We start from the raw sequence: 18727 nt of genomic DNA on the forward strand, positions 1-18727 counted from the left end.
TCACGACCAAATATCAGAGATTGGTTAAATAAAAAAAAGTACCCGTCTACCCTCGAGCGAACGAATTCTAACACTGCAAGGTCAGACAGTTTCAACAAAGTGAAACCAGCTGATGAATTAGGCTAGTTTGGGAGGATATCGAGCACTAATTGTGTACAGTCCATTAATGTAACTGCATATGCACAACACCAGTACAAAGATCAGTAGAAATGAAGAAGGACAGTGATTTGGGAGGGCATCTGACATAACACGAAGATCAATTGTGTGCAGTGCATTAATGTAACTGCATATAGACCACACCAGGAGTGAAAAATCAGCATTAATAAAAACGGGCGATGGTTTGTTCTAATTGAATTACAATGAGCTATAAAAAAAAAGAGCAATACAACTAGAGCACAGTTGATAAATAGCATGTCCTTTAGTGTATAGTGTATCAACCATGTACAACTCCACAGTGAATGAAAGAGATCAGCTGACCGGTCCTGTTGCCACGGGCGATGTGTGGAGCTCGCTATAACGCACAGGAGCAGAGCGTCTGAATGTCAGCCAGCAAATGAGCCGTGACTTTGGCTCTGGAAGACAGTGGAGTCAGCAATAACCGGATACACATACCAGCTCTCCTGTTCCCAATCTCTCCATGTTTTCCCCTCCTTGTCCCATACGCGAGCCTGTCAAGATTATTTCCACGAGCACGGAGAAGCATGTCTGACCCCCGCGTGACCCCTCGTCTCGTCCAATCAACATGCAGCGGGCAAGTCTCCTCTCCATCTCCAGCTAACCTTGACTTGTGGGTTCATTAAACGCATGGGTGCACATTGGCAAAAAGGTTGAGCTCAATGGAAGAGGTATAGGTAATAATAGGTAGTACTATAGGTTACATATACTAGAGTAACATCTCAAAGTACCTGTTTCATCACATACTTTCTACTGCTACGAGAACATGGTATTTTTGACGTAACCCCTGTATACCTACTACTAGTACACTATACTATATGCTACTACAGACTACATATGTATTTTTGACATAACCCCTGTATACCTACTACTATAGTACATTCATTATTTTATTTGTGCTTTACCTATATGTTCCACAATATAACATTAAACTTATTTATTTATAGGAGCCGCCACCAGGCCAAGTTACAGGTCATATCTGTGGAAAGGCAACCCCACTCACTGTAAAAATGCATGTGTTACGAAGTATTTTTGAGCAATATTATCATCTCTAATTAAATAAATACAGGATACGTACATTTTATATCATACTATGGAAACTTCCATGCAAAGCAATGTTTCCATGACGACAAGCAGGTGGCAGATCCTCCACCAGAGAAGTTACATTAAACAGGCAACTTTAAACAGGCATTATAAGTATTCTTTTAATGAATATTTTTACTTGAATAATCATTTGGGTGAGAACTTGACTTCCACTTTAGTAATTCTGTATTTTTGAAGTAACAACAACTCCCCTTTTTATTCAAACTAAATATAACACACATTTTAACACTTTCAGAAGAAGTCATGTTCAGTAATGGGAGTGACACTGCTAAACTAATGCTAGAAAGTACCAACATGTTTAACTCAATAGTGTTACTTAACTAAAAGCACAAATACAGGACCAAAAAATACTCAAAAGTAAAAGTATCACATGAAAAAAATCAACTGAAGTACTTGTTTGAAAATGTACCTAATGACCAAAAAGTAAAAGTATTTTGCACTGATTTTGAGATCTTTAAATGTTGTGATTTTGATTGAACTTTTTTTTTTCCCTGTCTGATTTTATTTTTTGTATAGTTTTATTTGCTCAAACTATAAATGTGTTAAAAATAAACCCTGAGGTTTTTCAGCAGGTGTCAGACTGTAAAAAAAAGCTTTTACTTTCAGTGAAATTCAAAAATGTTGTGGTACAGACACCTGCTCTCAAATGTAGTGAAGTGAAAGTAAAACGTATCCACTTTAAAATCTACTCAAGTAAAGTACAGATAGGTAAAATGTAAACTTAAAGGTGCTTTTCTGGTGAAGGGTCCGTCAAACGCTTTTCTCCATGGCGATGTTATTGCTTTGTCTGGAATGTTAAACTTTTCTGTCATCATGGAGACCAAACCAGACCAAGTTACAGGTCAGATCTGTGGAAAGGCAACTCGCACACAGTCAGAATGCCTGTTTCTATTGGCATTGGTACTGGTATTTTTGAGCTATAAAACCATCTCTGATTGAATAAATGTAAAGTAGAGCTGTTTAAAGTCATACTGTGGAACATTCCAAGCAGAGCAATGGTATATCCAGAGAAGTTACGCAATGCACCTTTAAGTACATTACTGTAGTCTTCCTGTAGAGCTGGTACACTTTGTTTTTTAATAATTGTTGTCCATGCCATTTACCAATTGTGGTTATTTCAAATACTGGTTTTAACTTGATTGCAGTTTCTCACGCAGCTTCTCTGTACACTTTCACATGTTTAACTGTAACTCAAAGGTGCAGATCGCTTTGTACTACCATACCATTTCCTGTTGAGTGTCAAAATAGGCCAGAGAAACAGGAAATCAATCATTAATGCACCAAGGGGAAGTTCATACTGGTTATAAAGAGATATGCTTTTTTAAATTTTATTTAAAACATGGCATCAGGAAACAGCTGAAGGCCAAAGACAGCAAAAAAGTCACACCATGCTCATGTTGCGATGTCACCCGCTCAAAACAACAGCTTCCTGCCACACTTCCCCAAAAGCACCGGATAAAGTGGCTCCCATGGGTGCCATGCGCTACCCCCTGCTAAGATCAGAGGAGAAATGCTAATACACAGTCTTACGCAAAAACAACGAAAAGGGGAAAGGACCAACTATTAATGAGAGAGTTTTTGAGAAAGCTGTGCGTTAAGCAGCACTATGTAACGTTTTGGTTTGGGGAACGTCACCTACTTGTTTCTATGGAAATTTTCATCATTGCTTTGCCTAAAATGTTCCACAGTATGACATTAAACAGCTCTATCTTACATTTATCTTACAATTATTAAATTACAGCTCAAAAATACCTAGAAAAACATACATACAAGCTAAACGGTTTGTGTAACTTCTGCTTTTCAGAGTACAACAGGAAATGAGAGGTGAAAGTGAGGCTAGCACATTCTGACCAAGTTTAACTATTACAAAATCCAGGCAAAAATAAACACCACAAGACCTAAATAACGTACATAGCCTTCCATGTTAACTAAAACAGTTTAACAGTTCATTTATTAATATGGTGACTTGTGGGCACGCATAAGTTGGCATATTTTAGGTCTTCAAAAAATAGATCAACATAACTTCCAACCATGTGAAAAGTTGGCATGGTATTATTATGAAATGTCTTACCTTGTACACTTGTCCATATGTGCCATTTCCTACCAGCTCGACCAGCTCGAAAATGCCAGCAGGATCCTGAAAGAGAAAAAAAATTAAATCATTTATATCTTGCCAAAAATTAATATTATAAAAAGCATCAGTTAAAAGCACACTGACTGATGTGAAAAGCAGTTTTTTGAATTAGTAGACATGGCCCAGATTGAGAGCACAAAACATCAGTATAGACATACATACAGACATACATACAGACATACATACAGACATACATACACTTCATATGTGTATCCCTGGTTTTCACTCATCTTTTTGTAGGTTAGATCAGTGTTTCCCAAACTTTTTTTTCTGGGGACCCATATTTTAAAAGTCACAAACCTTCGTGACCCAAATCAATACACATTATTGGTAAATCACTAAATAAAGGTGGATTTGACCATTATTGAACATTAATGAGGATATTTTATTGTTGACTGACTGATGCTTCTCTCTGAACAATTACTGAACAATTAGTATTACTCAAGTATTAAACAATGGAAAAATAATAATTAAATCAGCAATAAAAGGGATCCATATCTGGACATTAAATGTAGCCCATTTATTATTTTTTTTTTTTTAATTTTTTTTTTACATTCAATTGAACTAGCAATACTGGAACAAAATAGTAAATAAAATAATTACAAACATATTAGAAATTATACAAAACATGTCTTAACATTTCAGTATTTCTAATGAGAAAGGTGGGCCTGTCTGCGTTTTTGAAGCATGTTTCAGTCCAGGGTCCAGGAGGAGAGCTCAACACGCATATCAGATTTATAGGCAGAACTGTATATTCCAGACCTACATGCAAATCGTGACGAAGCAACCTGAAATAAATCTCTTGCGACCCACCTGAGGGTTGCGACGCAGTCTTTGGGAAACAGTGGATTAGTGTACTTTTCAACATTCAAAAGATACATTATTATTAATACTAAATATTGTACAATTTAGTGCATTATTCATTCACTCTGTGGTGGTAAGTTACTATTGTAGCCACAGCTGACCTGTGGCAGACTCAACAGAATCGAGGCTGCCAATCCGCAGCATCAGCCCCTACAACCACCACCAACACTCACACCACATTCATACTATGTGGGAGAAGTGTCTTTCCCAACCTCAATTTTGCTACTGGCACCCCACTGTGGCACCTGATTTTCCCAGCAGTCTCCCATCCAAGTACTAACCGGGCCCGACCCTGCTGAGCTTCTGGGATCTGAAGCTGAAGCTCTGATAAGGAGGTTTGGCCACTGGTTTTGAATTATTCATATCACAGTGGTGCTAATTTTTCATCTCTCTGAAATCCACGGATAGTCAGTTTATGGTATAGTGTTATTGCCGTCACCAAAAAGTCTAAGTTCTTCCTCTGAATTCAGTTGCAAACCTTTTTTTTACTGAACCAAGATTGGCTGTAGACTTCTCAATTAAAAAAAAACAAACTGAGCGATTAGAAATGACAGAATTTGGATGTAGATTAATATTTGATTAACTGCGCCGCTCTATTTCAGATCTTCTTCATCCAGAACTAACTAAAACTTTAAAGACCGCATTTACAATTGGCCAACACTTCAGCACTAAACTATTGACAAGAAGCAGCCCCAGAAGAGAAAGCAACTAAAACTCAGTGACCCCCATCCAAGCCAACATCCCCCCCTCCTCCTCCTCCTCCTCCTCCTCCCGCTGCCCCATGGCTGTGTTGCTACGGCATTCCTACAATAGCTGGCATTCACTCTCTCTCTCAACAAAGCTTCATCTCTCCATTCTGTTCTTTAAACCGTGCACTCATTCCCTCCTTCATTGACAGTTTCCAGGACTCCAAAAAACAACTAACTGTCTCTAGTGTGGCCTGTCCTCTTTTAAAACTTTTACAGAGAGTTAAGCTTGAGCTATATTGGCAGAAATGTCGAGATCAGAAATTTACTGCTAATTTTTCAAGCGATTTTGTGGTTGTCAACAGCTTTCTGAAAACTGGAGAAAATAGTACACTTAAAGGTGCACTGCGTAACATTTCTAGAGGAGGGTTCGCCACCTGCTGAATGTTCCACCGTATAGATTAAACCTATCTATCACTAGGGAGACGAGCAGGTCACAGCATTGCACTACATTACAAATCAGATCTGTGGAGAGTCGCTCCTATTCACAGAAGGAATTATTGTATTTCTGACCATTAGAAACACCCATAATGAACAGATGATAGATATGTTTAAAGTCATACCATGGAACATTCCAGACAAAGCAATAACATCTCCATGGAGACCCCCGACCACAAAACTTGCAAACCTATACCAACTTCAGCTTCTAAAAACGACAGACTGAGTAAACATTTTCAGAGTTAATATTTCTCGTGGGTACTTTTAGGTATAATGAATAACTTTTTGTAATTATTTTGTACTATGATTACATTTGAGAGCTGAATTAATTCAAATAAAAAACAACCTCATTACTGATACAAAATCCTAAACTGTTACAATATTGCACATTTAGTTTGACTTGGCATTTAAATCATCCTTTGTTTAGCTGTGCATATTTCAAAGCTTTTTATTCCACACTCTTCTCTTTCGATGTAAATTTTATGATGATTACTTGTGTTTTGATTATTTTGAATTGCATTGTATTATTTTTAAAGCACTTTGACTTACTTTGTGTAAATTCTGCTATACAAATAAACTTGCCTTGCCTGAATTGTTTGCAATACAGCATATCTTACTTCAAAATATGCAACCACTAAATAAACTTGGTTGACTGGGCACACCACATGTAAATGTCTCCAGTGCTTTTAGTACAAATTATCCTTGTTAATTATCAGTCACTGTTGAAGCCACCTTTCACAGGCATCTGAGCTATGAGACAAATTAAAAGTCCAAATGTTTGACTCACTGAACTATTTTTAGAGCAGGAGCCTCACAGGACGATAGAGCTGCTGCTGAATATTGGTTTACCTAAATTGGCCTGTAAGACTCTAATGCCTGAACTCAATACTTGGAGTGATCAGTTAGTCCATAGTTTCGTTGTTTTTCGTTGCTCCGTGTAACTTCTAAGGTGGGGGGTCCGCTACGTGCTTATCTCCATGTCATTTCTTTGCCTGGAATGTTCCACCATAGGGCATTAAACATATATCACTTGCATTTATTCAATCAATTCAAGTTTTATAGTCCAAAAATACTTTAAAAAACATGAACTTTTTTCATGTCCAGGCTTGCTTTTCTATAGATCTGGACATCAAACTGTGGAATAATGAAGGCAAAACATCTCCATGGAGACAAGTAAGTGACGGACCCTCCACCAGAAAGGTTACACAGTGCACCTTTATTTTCATATAGCAAAAAGTAATAATGTGACAGTACTTACAACCTGCCGTATTAAAGCCCTTGTATTACTACTCTATTTTCTTATCTCTATTATAATGCTGTTTAGTCATCAAAAACATACCAGGAGTTGTGTTTTGTTTCATCCACATAGTTTAAACACACACACCCTGCATATTTAGACGATTTAGACTGAAACTGAAAACACCCTGTTCCACCTTGTGATGTCATGTGGTACTACAAGAAGTGCTCCACTATGATTTTAAACTTTAAACTGTACACATTTACTAGAATAATATTGAACATTTCAGCCCTGGAGTTGCCAATCTCTTCAGACCTAAAGGTAAAAGGCAGCTGTTAACTTGAAAACCATCTCTTCATGACATCACAAGGTGGAACAGAGCATTTGAGCTTTGGAGCTATAGACAGACTAATGATAAAGTGTTGCTAAAAGCTCACAAGATTCAATTTTATGTGATTTTGTAACCTGTATTAAGTAGATTTGACAACGTTTGGATACTTTTTACATTTCACTGCTGATTCACAAAAATAAACCATAACACTGAGTTTATTGGCTCAGAGAATATTTTGTGCATGATACCTACTTTCACACTCTATAAAAGCTGGCCTATAAAAAGCTGCACATTTAGTCTATTCACATCTTTCACTGAGTCTGATTCACTGCTCACTCACCCATGTTTGCCATTTCAATTTTCAGAGCGTTTTGAGGTTGCTAGACACTCTCCATTGTGGATTTCTTTTGGTGAATAACTATAATGACTATGGCACTGAGCTTCGCCAAAACTGAATGCTTAAATTGAATCAGCCAAAAGCTAAATTTAGATATAGTGAGAGTAATCCTCAGAATTATGTGCTTATGGGATGGGCCAAGACAATTCCCACAATATAAAACAAGATTGGCTCCATGAGAATGAGACAAGATGAGATTTTGACATAAGTTATAATACATAAATGGTGCAGTTCAGCCCACTACTTCTAATATATTTTATTTCATATCTAGCGCTGCTTTTTGGAACTATGACTTCTCAAAATGTAATTCACCAGCATTTATATACTTATATACTGTACACATTAGAATGAAATCACAAAATTATTCTACACATTTGCATAATATTGTAGCAATTTTATCTTGCAAGATCTTGTCCCATCCATGTGCTTATGCAATTTATAAAAATCAGAGCATTAGAATTTTGGCCAGACTTCTGGGGCTGAACTTCTCACCACAAGGTCCCATGTGCAGAAGAAACTGAACCAGGAACTAGTGTTGTCATAATACTAAAATTTCAAACTCAATTTCGATATAAATGAAGGGACCTGATATACAACAGAATATGATTTTCAGCGTGAAATAATAGGAATTTCTCTTACGCTACCATAAAGTGTATCTGTGTGATCCCTCAATCGTCTAGGTAGGTTCCATAATGGTCCATGAGCGTAAACTACTCCATGTGGTCTAATGGCACATTTCTTGCCTGTGAATATTTTTTAATATTCATACTTTACTATTCATGCTGTTTTGAAAAGCTCATTGCGGGTGCGGGCGAGAGCGGGACTACACAATGTGGGAGCGGGCGGGTGGGATGATAAACTGCAGTCCCACAAACTAAATATGAGTGTAAAGTAAAGTACACAAATGATGAATCTATGCCTATCATACGTAATTTGTGCTGGATATTTTATTTGGCATTAATAAAAACATTTTAAGCAGGCAAAATTTGCAGACGTCGTCTAATCTCGCGCATATTTTAGACAATTCCTTTCCGCTCTCCGAGTTTGATAGAGCTTAAGAAAGCGAATGTCCCCATCTAGCGGGACTTGCGGGGGGGAGCGGGACAAAATATCGCAGATGCAGGCGGGAGCGGGACTGAACAGTGTGGGTGCAGGGGGTGCTGTCCCACGCAGACCTCTAATTCATACCAGCTCAAAAGAGTATCTTGGTTTGATACTAATTTTCGTATCGATAGTATCTGATTTTCAACACTTCTGACAACCCTACTTTATTATTTATTACTCCAAGGTAAATCACCCATTTTTCTCAGCTTGGGAACGGCTATGGCTAGATTTGCTTTAGTGCCCTCCAATAGTTGAATAACAGGATTCTAATACATTTCTTTACAACTGCTTTTGGGTTCACCATGTGTGTTTGCTTTATTTATTTTGGCCAATTCCTCTTGGTGATATTCTTCCCCTGTACTGCTTTACTGTCTCTATTGGTTTGTTTGTGCGTCTCTCAGCAGACCTGTCAACCTGTCAGCTCCCCCTGTGGGCTGGATGCTTTTCTTGCACTCTCCTTGCTTTTTTCCCCTGACGTTTTCTTCTTTTTGTTTGCGGTTTAGGGCACGAACTGATCCTCTCAAGTACATCCTCGCCGTCTCACTGCTTCACACCCGAATCACACAGCGCTCCTCCCACACACGCAGGGACCGTGTTCAAATGTTCGTACAAGTGTGAACTCTGGTATCAAATCAACTGTGCAGAGAGATACATGTGTGTTATGGACCTGAGGGAGAGAGCAGGTCAGGGAGGGAGAGGCATGAGGCCAGGCAGAATCAAACATTTTCTTTATTAAATTTAGCTTGATGTGATTTGTCTATAATAAATTGCAGTCTTAAATAGGGATGTAACGTAATCCAAGTCTCTTCGATTCGATATTTTCACAATATGCAACTCACGGTACGATATTTACTGATGATTTTGTGGAAGCTAAAAAAAAAAAAAAGTGAGCATACTACTTTTTCCTACTAAAATGCCTTGATGGTTCTGTCATAATACAAAGATTTAAGATTTAAAAGCAGTTATTTCCTCATGTAGTCTGCAGTGAAATGGAGCAAAGGATCATGGTAAATCTGTGTATCATGTTCATTCGTTTTTCAATATAAAATCAAAATATAAAATCAAAAATAAAGAAAAACAAAATGAAAAAACAAACTGAACCAGGACTAAAACAGGACTGAACCAGGACGAAACCAGGTCCGGGATAAGACCGGAACTGAGACTGAGACTGGGACTGAGGGTGGCACCAGACCAGGACCAGACCGAGATTGAGACTGGGATTGAGACCGGGACTGAGACCGGGACCAGACCGGGACCAGACCGGGACTGAGACCGCGACCAGACTGGGACCAGACCCGGACTAAGACCAGGACCAGACTGGGACCATACCCGGACTGAGACTGGAACCAGACCAGGACTGAGACTAGGACTAAGACTGGGACCAGACCAGGATTGAAAACGGTTAATCCTGTTTTAGTCCTGTTTTAGTCCTGCCTCAAACCTGGTTCAGTCCGTATGCGGGGCAAAAGTTCGGCATCGCAGTTTAAGTCACAGAAACAGGAAGCGGCCGTTATCTGTTTTTTCCATTATTCATTTAAACACAAAAAAAACTGAACTGAAACTGAAAAAAACAATCGTTACCCCTTTTTTTCATTTTGGTTTTGGAGACAATTAATTAATTTTTTCGTTTTCTTATTTTTGGTTTTATATTGAAAAACGAATGAACGCATGATACACAGATTAAGATATACGTAGTTTCCGCAGTTTTTTGTTTATTGCAGTTTTTTTCTCTTGCATCAAAACAACAAATTTATGCAAAGAGACTTGTAATTCAGTATATTATGATAGTTCACGATATTATTGTGATACTTTTGACAATACGATATCCTGATCAGAACAAGTGTAAGATCACATAGACTAGTACATATGGACCACTTAACACATACTTTCACAGTTGAGGGATTACACATACAGTAGATCATATGATATATTTAAAAGAAAGTACAAAAATTTTATGTTGAAAGTCACATTCTACTGTCTAACTAGTGTTTTTTTTTCCCTCAAAATCGAAATTCTGTTTGAAATGTAAGTATCGTGACAACACTTGTGGCAACTCATGTTCTATTCATGTGATTCAGTTGGGACACCATGTGCACACCTCTCCCTTTGCTGTCCATCGATCGCAGGTTAACGTCGCCATGTCAACAGCCATGCCTTATTGAGGGACTTTTCCTTTTCCCACCTCCTCCATTCTGAGCGTGTGTGAATTAACTGCATGGGCCCTGCATACAAACTCCTGACAGGATCTCCCCAGACGCCTCAGACTCTGCTTCACTCTCGTCTTTATTCTGGTGGCGCTCCTCACAGTCACACTTTAAATGCATAAACCAGAGACAATACACTGTAAAAACTGGAGCGCTTCAATAGACTTGATTAGAATAATACTTTCAGTTTTGAGTTAGGGTTGCACAAATTTGAAAACTGACATTTCTCTAACAATGTAAATTCTTGTGATTAGATTCATGTATGCAAGCATTAAAATTAAGATTTGGTTCAGGGTGCACTATTACACCACTGCAACATCTAAACAAAACTGTGGATAAAAATTACTCTTAAGGCCCATAATATACTATTTTCCTCATCACAAACATACCTGGAGTTGTGTTTTGTTTTATTCACACGTTTAACACAAAAATCCTGCACATTTAGGCTGGTTTAGGCTATGTTTATATGATGACGGTCTGAACAGAAGACACAAAAGCGTTGCGTATTCACTTTTTACGACGAGCGTTTTCACAAGTAAATCTGCGTGCATATGGTGGCGCAAAAGTGTGTGGAATTCGATTGGGTATGCATGCCAGGTTTGTGTGTACTGTATGTATGTGACGTAAATGCGGACGCAGCGTGAACAGATTTGACCAGAGATTTGCATCTTGGGCAGTGTAGACAGAAACGCTACGGCGGAGTGTATTCAACTTTTCCACTCTGGAGGGTGGTTTCAGATTTTTGCATTTTTAAGACGCAAAAATGTCATCACCTCCTAAACGAAAGGCACTTCCAATAAAATATTTTGTCGTTTTTACCTGCAAGCATTCTTGTGTAAAGAGACCCTTAACTTCTCAAACTGAAAACACTGCTCCGCCTTGTGATGTCATGTGGTAATACAGGAAAAGCTCCACTTTGATTTTAAACTTCATACACCTTCACTAGAATCAGTTGGATAATTTAAATCTTGGAACGGCCAATCTCTACTGAACAAACGGTAAAAAGGTAGCTGTTAATTTAAAAACTACTGCTTCATGACATCACAAGGTGGAAAAAAAGCATTGTGAGCTTTGAATATGTAAACAGACTAATAATAAAGGATCACTCAAACGTGTAAATGAAACAAAACCCAACTACAGGTATGTTTTTGATGAGGTAACAACATTCTAGCATGACTTAAAGCTCACAAGAGTAAATTTTTGCATAATATACGACCTTTAATTAAAACAAGAACTTCAAAAGAATCTGTGTAGCTCATGTACCAGGAGCTGCACTCGTGCCTCTGTCTGAAGTTCACTTATCTCGTTTGTATGTATTTTTTACAGTGCACACGACACAGGCTCTTTCCTCTTCGAACGCACTGTGGCTGGAGGAATAGGGGCGTTTTTGCTGCTCTACTTCATACATGTCCTCCGGCACGTTGATAAAAATATAGCACGGTATCATTCATATTTTATAGGCCACTTGCAGAGGGGGGGCTTTTCCTCTGCACCGGTGGTCCACTCGTACGCCTCTATTATCATGTCTGTAGCGAGAGCGAGGGCGGGCTCCTGACTGGCTGCTGCTGAATCACAGAAGTTTCACATGCAGACTCAATTAAATGTGACGGGGCAGTAACATCTCCATGACGACAACCTGAAAAGTTACAGTAGGTATGGGCAATATTGAAGGTACTGTGCCTGAGGTTTAAGTATAGCAACAATTGAAAGAACAGTTTTCCAGTGCAAAACTTTAAACCTGAATTTATGAGGAGTTTATGGTGGCCTAGTTTTGCATTACAGTATATATTATATGGTCAAAATAGGTTGCTATAAACGCTGAGGTCAGTAATTCGCGACAGCAGGTTAGCACGGGCATATTCAGGTAATGTAGCTTTTAAAAACACATATAGTTCTAGCTAAAGGGCAGAAACCGCTTTTGTACAGTAAAATTTCCCTCATTCATCATAACATTACACTAGCACTGAGGCGAAACTGGAACTTATTTTAGCCTTACAATTCATGAACAAGCGAGGAAGCTCAGAGCAATTTCCAAGACTTCCATAGATCATGTGCAAAATTACATTATTATTTAGTTTCGTTTGTACAGCTGCGAGAAACAAAGCAGCGAGGAGGATATGAAACTGTACTTTTGTTGTAATCGCCACATCGAATTGCAACATCATTTCCTCATTCGCAAATTGAAAAAATATTACTAAAGAATCATTAGCAAGTTCTAAACAGATACTGGTAAAGGTGCATTATGTAACTTCTCTCATGGAGGGTCCTGCTGGTCTCCATGGAGATGTAATTGATTTATGTGTCACAGTATTGCATTAAACTGAACTATCTGGGATTTATTCAATTACAGGTGTTTTTATTGTTTAAAAATACCTGCATCTTTAAAATAAGCGAGCTCATCTCTTCACAGATCTGACCTGTAATTTGACCTGTTGGCGTCACATGCTTGCCTCCATGGAGATGTAACTGATTTATGTTCCACAGTATTGCATTAAACCTATCTGTTGAGAATTTATCCAATAACAGGTGTTTTTATTGTTGAAAAATACCTTAAAAACCATGCATCCTTAAAATAAGCGAGCTCATCTCTTCACAGATCTGACCTGTAACTTGGCCTGTTGGTGCCGCATGCTTGTCTCCATAGAGATGTAACCGATATATGTTCCGCAGTATAGCATTAAGCCAATCTATCTGGTATATACTCAATTACAGGTGTTTTTATTGTTCAAAAATACCATAAAACTATGCTTCTTTAAAATAAGCGAGCTCATCTCTTCACAGATCTGACCAGTCCATGAAGATAAGGCAGTGGCAGACCCTCTAACAGAAGAAATGCAGCATAATTGTGTGTGTCTCGGTTGCATCAGGAAGGGCATCTGACATAATACCTCATTCCAAATTCCAAAACAGAGTCTATACAGTAGGAGGTATGAATTATTTATTTCTTGCATAATGTTCAATAAATAAAAAATGTTGTACAGTGCTTTTTATTTGCTTTTTCGACTGCTCATTAAAGAGACGTATTCTTTGTACACTCATATATAAGATTAAGTGAAACCTTTGGGCGAGCGCAGTGGAGCCTCAGAGTACACTATATACTGTACTGTAGTTCCCAAACACCGTGTACTGGTCCACACGGCCAGTAAAAGTAATGGATTTTAGAGTGCACTTTATAATACATGTTTAAGGGGCATTGGTGACTGCTGCTCTTTTGTTTCTCAACTATAAACTTTCAAACAGAGTAACTCAACAGAACACTTGAAATGCTCACAGGGATTGGGGTGTTTTTATTTGATGAGATGGACTGCAGAGGACAAATATAATAGATTTAAGGGTACATTCTGTAACTTTTCTGGTCCGTCTGCTTTGTTATTGCTTTGTCTGGAATGTTTCACAGTATGGTATTAAACTTTATCTTCTTAGTAGGGGTGTAACGATATCCAAGACTCACGATACGATATTGTTATGGTATTAACCTCACGGTACAATATTTAATGCAATATTGTGGGAAAGCTCACGATATGGTGGGGAGGCTCACATTTAGGAATGTAATAATATTCAAATTTCTCGGTACGATATTTATTGCAAAATTTTGTGGAGGGTAACAAAACTTTTAATATGCTACTTTTACTACTTTTTACTTTTAAAATGCCTTGACAAGACTTAATCTAAAAACTAAACAAACTAAATAACTTAAAAACTTAAGACAAGACTAAAAGACTAATGCTTAAAAAAACTTAGTTATTTCTTCATAAGAACGTAGCTCTTGATAAACACCACAGAAATTAACAAGATTTTAATGAAATATAATTACAACAAATCTGGCCCTCAGATGACTTTCTACTAAAATAGAAAGTCATCTGAGCAGATTAAAGGTCTTGGAGGCGGATCGGGCCCCGGGCCTTATGTTTGACATGGTCTATGTAGTCCCCTCTGTCTTTTTTAGCTATTATTGCACCAGAACTCTTAATTTAAGCAAAGAGACTTCTAATTCGATATATTGTGATGGTCCACGATATTATTGTGAGAACTTTGACGAAACGATATCATGATATTTCGGTTATCGTTACATTCCTACTTCTCAGAGACCAAACCAGACAAAGTTACAGGTTAGATCTGTGGAGAGGCAGCCAGGCTCACAGTCAGAATCCATAGAAACACACAGGTGACGACACCGACCAAAAAATTACATAGTACACCTTAGTTACACTTTATTGTTCCTGTAGGGATGTTAGTCTTCTGAATTTGACCCATCCTTCAATTTCACAACCTGTGCAGTGCCCGAAGACCAGATCTTCAGCTAGTCTTAGTTAGGATTACTTTAGCTATCAAAATATCAATATGTCGTAGCATTTAATGTGATGATACAGTATCGATATCAGAGACTGCTGTATCGATATATATCTCCAAGGGTATTTTTTGGTATATTTTACGAAATGATTTAGTTACAGCGCTACAGTTTTGTTGCTTGTTCATTGTTTACGTGACACATTTGATATTTACACTGTTTTGAGGATTTAAATGAGTGTGTTCACTTTGCACAAGAAGTGGTTTAACTGAGACTTGTAGTATCATAGGAATCATTTTGCCATTATTTTTTACTGAACCGTATCGAATCGATTTGAAATATATCGTATCGAATCAAGAGCTCACTGTATCGAGATATGCATCATATCGTGGCCTATGTATTGAGGCATGTATCGTATCATGGCCTATGTATCGAGACATGTATTGTATCGTGGCCTTTGTATCGAGGGATGTATCGTATCGGCAACTTCTTAATGGTACCCTGCCCTACTCAGAAAGGTCCCACGCGGCCCTGGAGTCGAACCCACAACCTTCTTGCTGTGAGGTGAGAGAGTTAACTATTATTTCTCTATATACGAGGACAATAAGGCACACACTAGTACTACAATACATACTTTTCTTAGGTTTTTCATTTCTAGAACTTTATGTAACATTGGACAACAGTCAAATAGGCTCACACACATTCATTACTCAAGCTCCTGCAATAATAAGTTCTGCTGTAATAATAGAGCAAATTCAGCGCAAATAATGTCAAATTATAACCTGCCTAAATAAACATGCCACACCTCTTTCTCATCCTTCATTGTGACTCATATGGCTTAAACACATGCCAGAATATGATGGATTTGTTCCCGTAAAAATAAAACACTCCCATCTCACAGCTTTTCGTCTTTTGTATCGAGCACCTGTTACACAGAGAGGATTCACTGGAAACACTGGAGCTCTTAATTTCATCTGAACATTACTTCCAACTAAAAGGAAAACATTTTACTCGCCTGATTTGGTTCAAAGCAATTATACTGTAACTACACGTTCCGCAACAACGCTTATCTAAAGAAGTGTCATTTATTAATAAGCAAACTACTAGATTGTGAAGTGTCTCTGTGTGTTTTAAGTAATGTAATGTATTTTGTGAAAAATAAATGGCTTTCCTAATATCTAGATCGAGCTAATAAAAAATGCCAAACACTAAAAGTACATATTCAATTCCGACACTATAAAATGCTCATACTAAACACTGATACCAGTCATAAACATACAACTTTAGATTACTTAAAGGGCCCATATTAGGCTATTATTCTGATCTATGTTATAATGTTTCCTCATCAAAAACATACCTGACCTGGAGTTGTGTTTTTTTTGTTTTTTTTTTCATTTGCCATGTTTAATACACAAACCTGCATCTTTAGGCTGACTTCTCTCAAACCTAAAACACTCTGTTACACCTCACGATGTCATGTGTTAATACTGGAAGTGCTCCATTGTGGTTTTAAACTCCATACACCTTCACTAGAATCATTTGAGTACTTTTAGCCCCGGAATTGCCAATCTCTGCCAAAAGGTAAAAGGGAGCTGCTAACTACTGCTTCATGACATCACAAGCTGGAACATAAGGGTAATAACGTAATAAAGGGTTACTCAAGCATGTGTGAATAAAACAAAACACAACTCCAGGTATGTTTTTGAATCTCTTTGAAGCTCACAAGATTCACTTTTGCATAATATGGGGCCTTTACAACATGAATTAAATTTAAGATGTCTTTATAATATAGCATAATAATAATATATGACCAAAAGACTAGATTTAAGCAATAATATACTTTTAATGCAGCTCTAACACAGATACAGTGACAGTTACATCCCCATCCCACCCAGACTGATACATTAAGCAGAAAATCTCAATTACAGATTTACAGCGGAGTTTGTCCTGTCGTTATAATGAACCCATTCTCTCTCTCTCACTTTAAATCAGTGCTGTCATCTGAGCGTCCGTCCCTCCTGACCCCTCATCATTCATCTATTCTCCTACACTTCGGGCTTTCTGTTTGAGATTCAATAGATTTTTACACTGACAGGCAAATAATGGACCAATGCTGCAGACCTGGGGCTTTTCCTCTGCAAAAAACGATATCTTTTATTGTAAGAAACTCGTTGTGCCTGTAGTTTAGACCACTGCAAACAAGCTCTGATATTCTGTGATTCTTGTATTAGTTTATCACTTTATATTTCAGTCTTCTCTCAAATAATAAGAATGAGATTTTTAAACACATATTGCAAATCTGATAGCAATCACAATAATTTTTTTCTTTCCAAAACTGCACAGCCCTATCCCCTTGATGATTTGGTACAGAATATTTTTAGATTTACAGAATCAAACAAAAACTAGGTTAATGGGAGTACTATTAAAACATGTTTAACTTCTCGGTAATGTTATGCAGTATAGTTTTATTTGATGATTCTGGTTGCTATAACATTACCGATGCCTAACATAATGGCCTGTTAAAATCTTTTCACATTTTTCAGGGAACACAAAAAAAACATAACATGATGTTTTCATACAAACGATAATAATAATAGATGAGGAATCATATACTATCAATCAATCAGTAACTTTAATAGGACAATTCAGTTGGCAGATCTCTGCCCATGCACTTATGACAGTCAATTATGCCACACAAAGCCACAAAATGACTTCAGAATGACTAAGGGCCATATTTTCTATGGCCCATGTGACACAAGATGACTTAGGCCAGCATTTTAGGAGGGCGTTGCTATAGTAACAAGTGTAGTCACGATCTTGACATCGGGCAATAGATTATTAGCAACTATCTCATGATCTGTTAAACTGAGGCAGTAATTTTCACAAGAAAAAATGAAAAAGTATCGAGCCAGCTGCAATATTTCTTGTGCTGTAACTGCAAAGAGAAAGCTACCATAACAGTCAGGAGTTGGGCACATTGGACTGACTATTTAGATGCATGGCTATAATTAAAAAAAGGCTGTTATTTTAGGAGGGTGTCCTTATGTGCCCTTAACACTGGTACAAGTTGTACTGACTCAACCAGGTAAAACACAGAGCAGTTAGTTTTGATTGACAAGATCCACCCTTTTACTGCTTGAAGGACAAGTGTGTCTGGCTGACAGCTATGGTTTTAACTTTCTCATGACCTTAAAAACAATACACAAAAATAAGTCGGTCTGTTACACGCTGACACTGTAGTCAGTCAAATAAGTTTTCCTTAAACCTTGTAACTTTTCTCATGGAGGGTCCATCACCTGCATGTTCCTATGGATATGTCATTGCTCAGCTTGGAATGTTCCACAATATGACATTAAACAGCTCTACGTTTTACATTTATTAAATAATAGGTTAAAAAAATACATAGAAAAACAAGCATTCTGATTGTGAGTGGGGCTATCTCTCCACAGACCTGTAACTTGGTCTGGTTTGATCTCCATGAAGACAGAAAAGTTTAAAGTCATACTGTAAACAATTCATGTGAAACAATAACATTTCCATAGAAAAAAAGCATATGACAGACCCTCCACCACAAAAGTCACACGATGCAGCTTACAGGCCTTGACAGGATATGAACGCCTACACAGTATTTTTTCATTCATTCTATTGACCTCTACAACCACTACAAATCACTCACGCACACACAAACACATTCATTCAGGCAAGA

At 37.7% G+C, this 18727-nt stretch overlaps 1 protein-coding gene across 2 annotated transcripts in view; it reads right to left on the reverse strand.

Moving 5' to 3' along the window:
• Positions 1 to 18727, reverse strand: part of tnika (TRAF2 and NCK interacting kinase a) — a 108567-nt gene that overhangs the window by 78391 nt on the left and 11449 nt on the right. For both annotated transcript variants that reach the window (XM_055160220.1, XM_020922572.2), the window contains exon 2: positions 3350 to 3415. In XM_055160220.1, the coding sequence (XP_055016195.1) occupies positions 3350 to 3415 (66 nt within the window). The remainder of the gene's footprint in view (positions 1 to 3349; positions 3416 to 18727) is intronic.

This window comes from Boleophthalmus pectinirostris, unplaced genomic scaffold (assembly GCF_026225935.1).
Source record: "Boleophthalmus pectinirostris isolate CB_2022bp ecotype Guang Dong unplaced genomic scaffold, ASM2622593v1 HiC_scaffold_10, whole genome shotgun sequence".
NCBI lineage: Eukaryota > Metazoa > Chordata > Actinopteri > Gobiiformes > Gobiidae > Boleophthalmus > Boleophthalmus pectinirostris.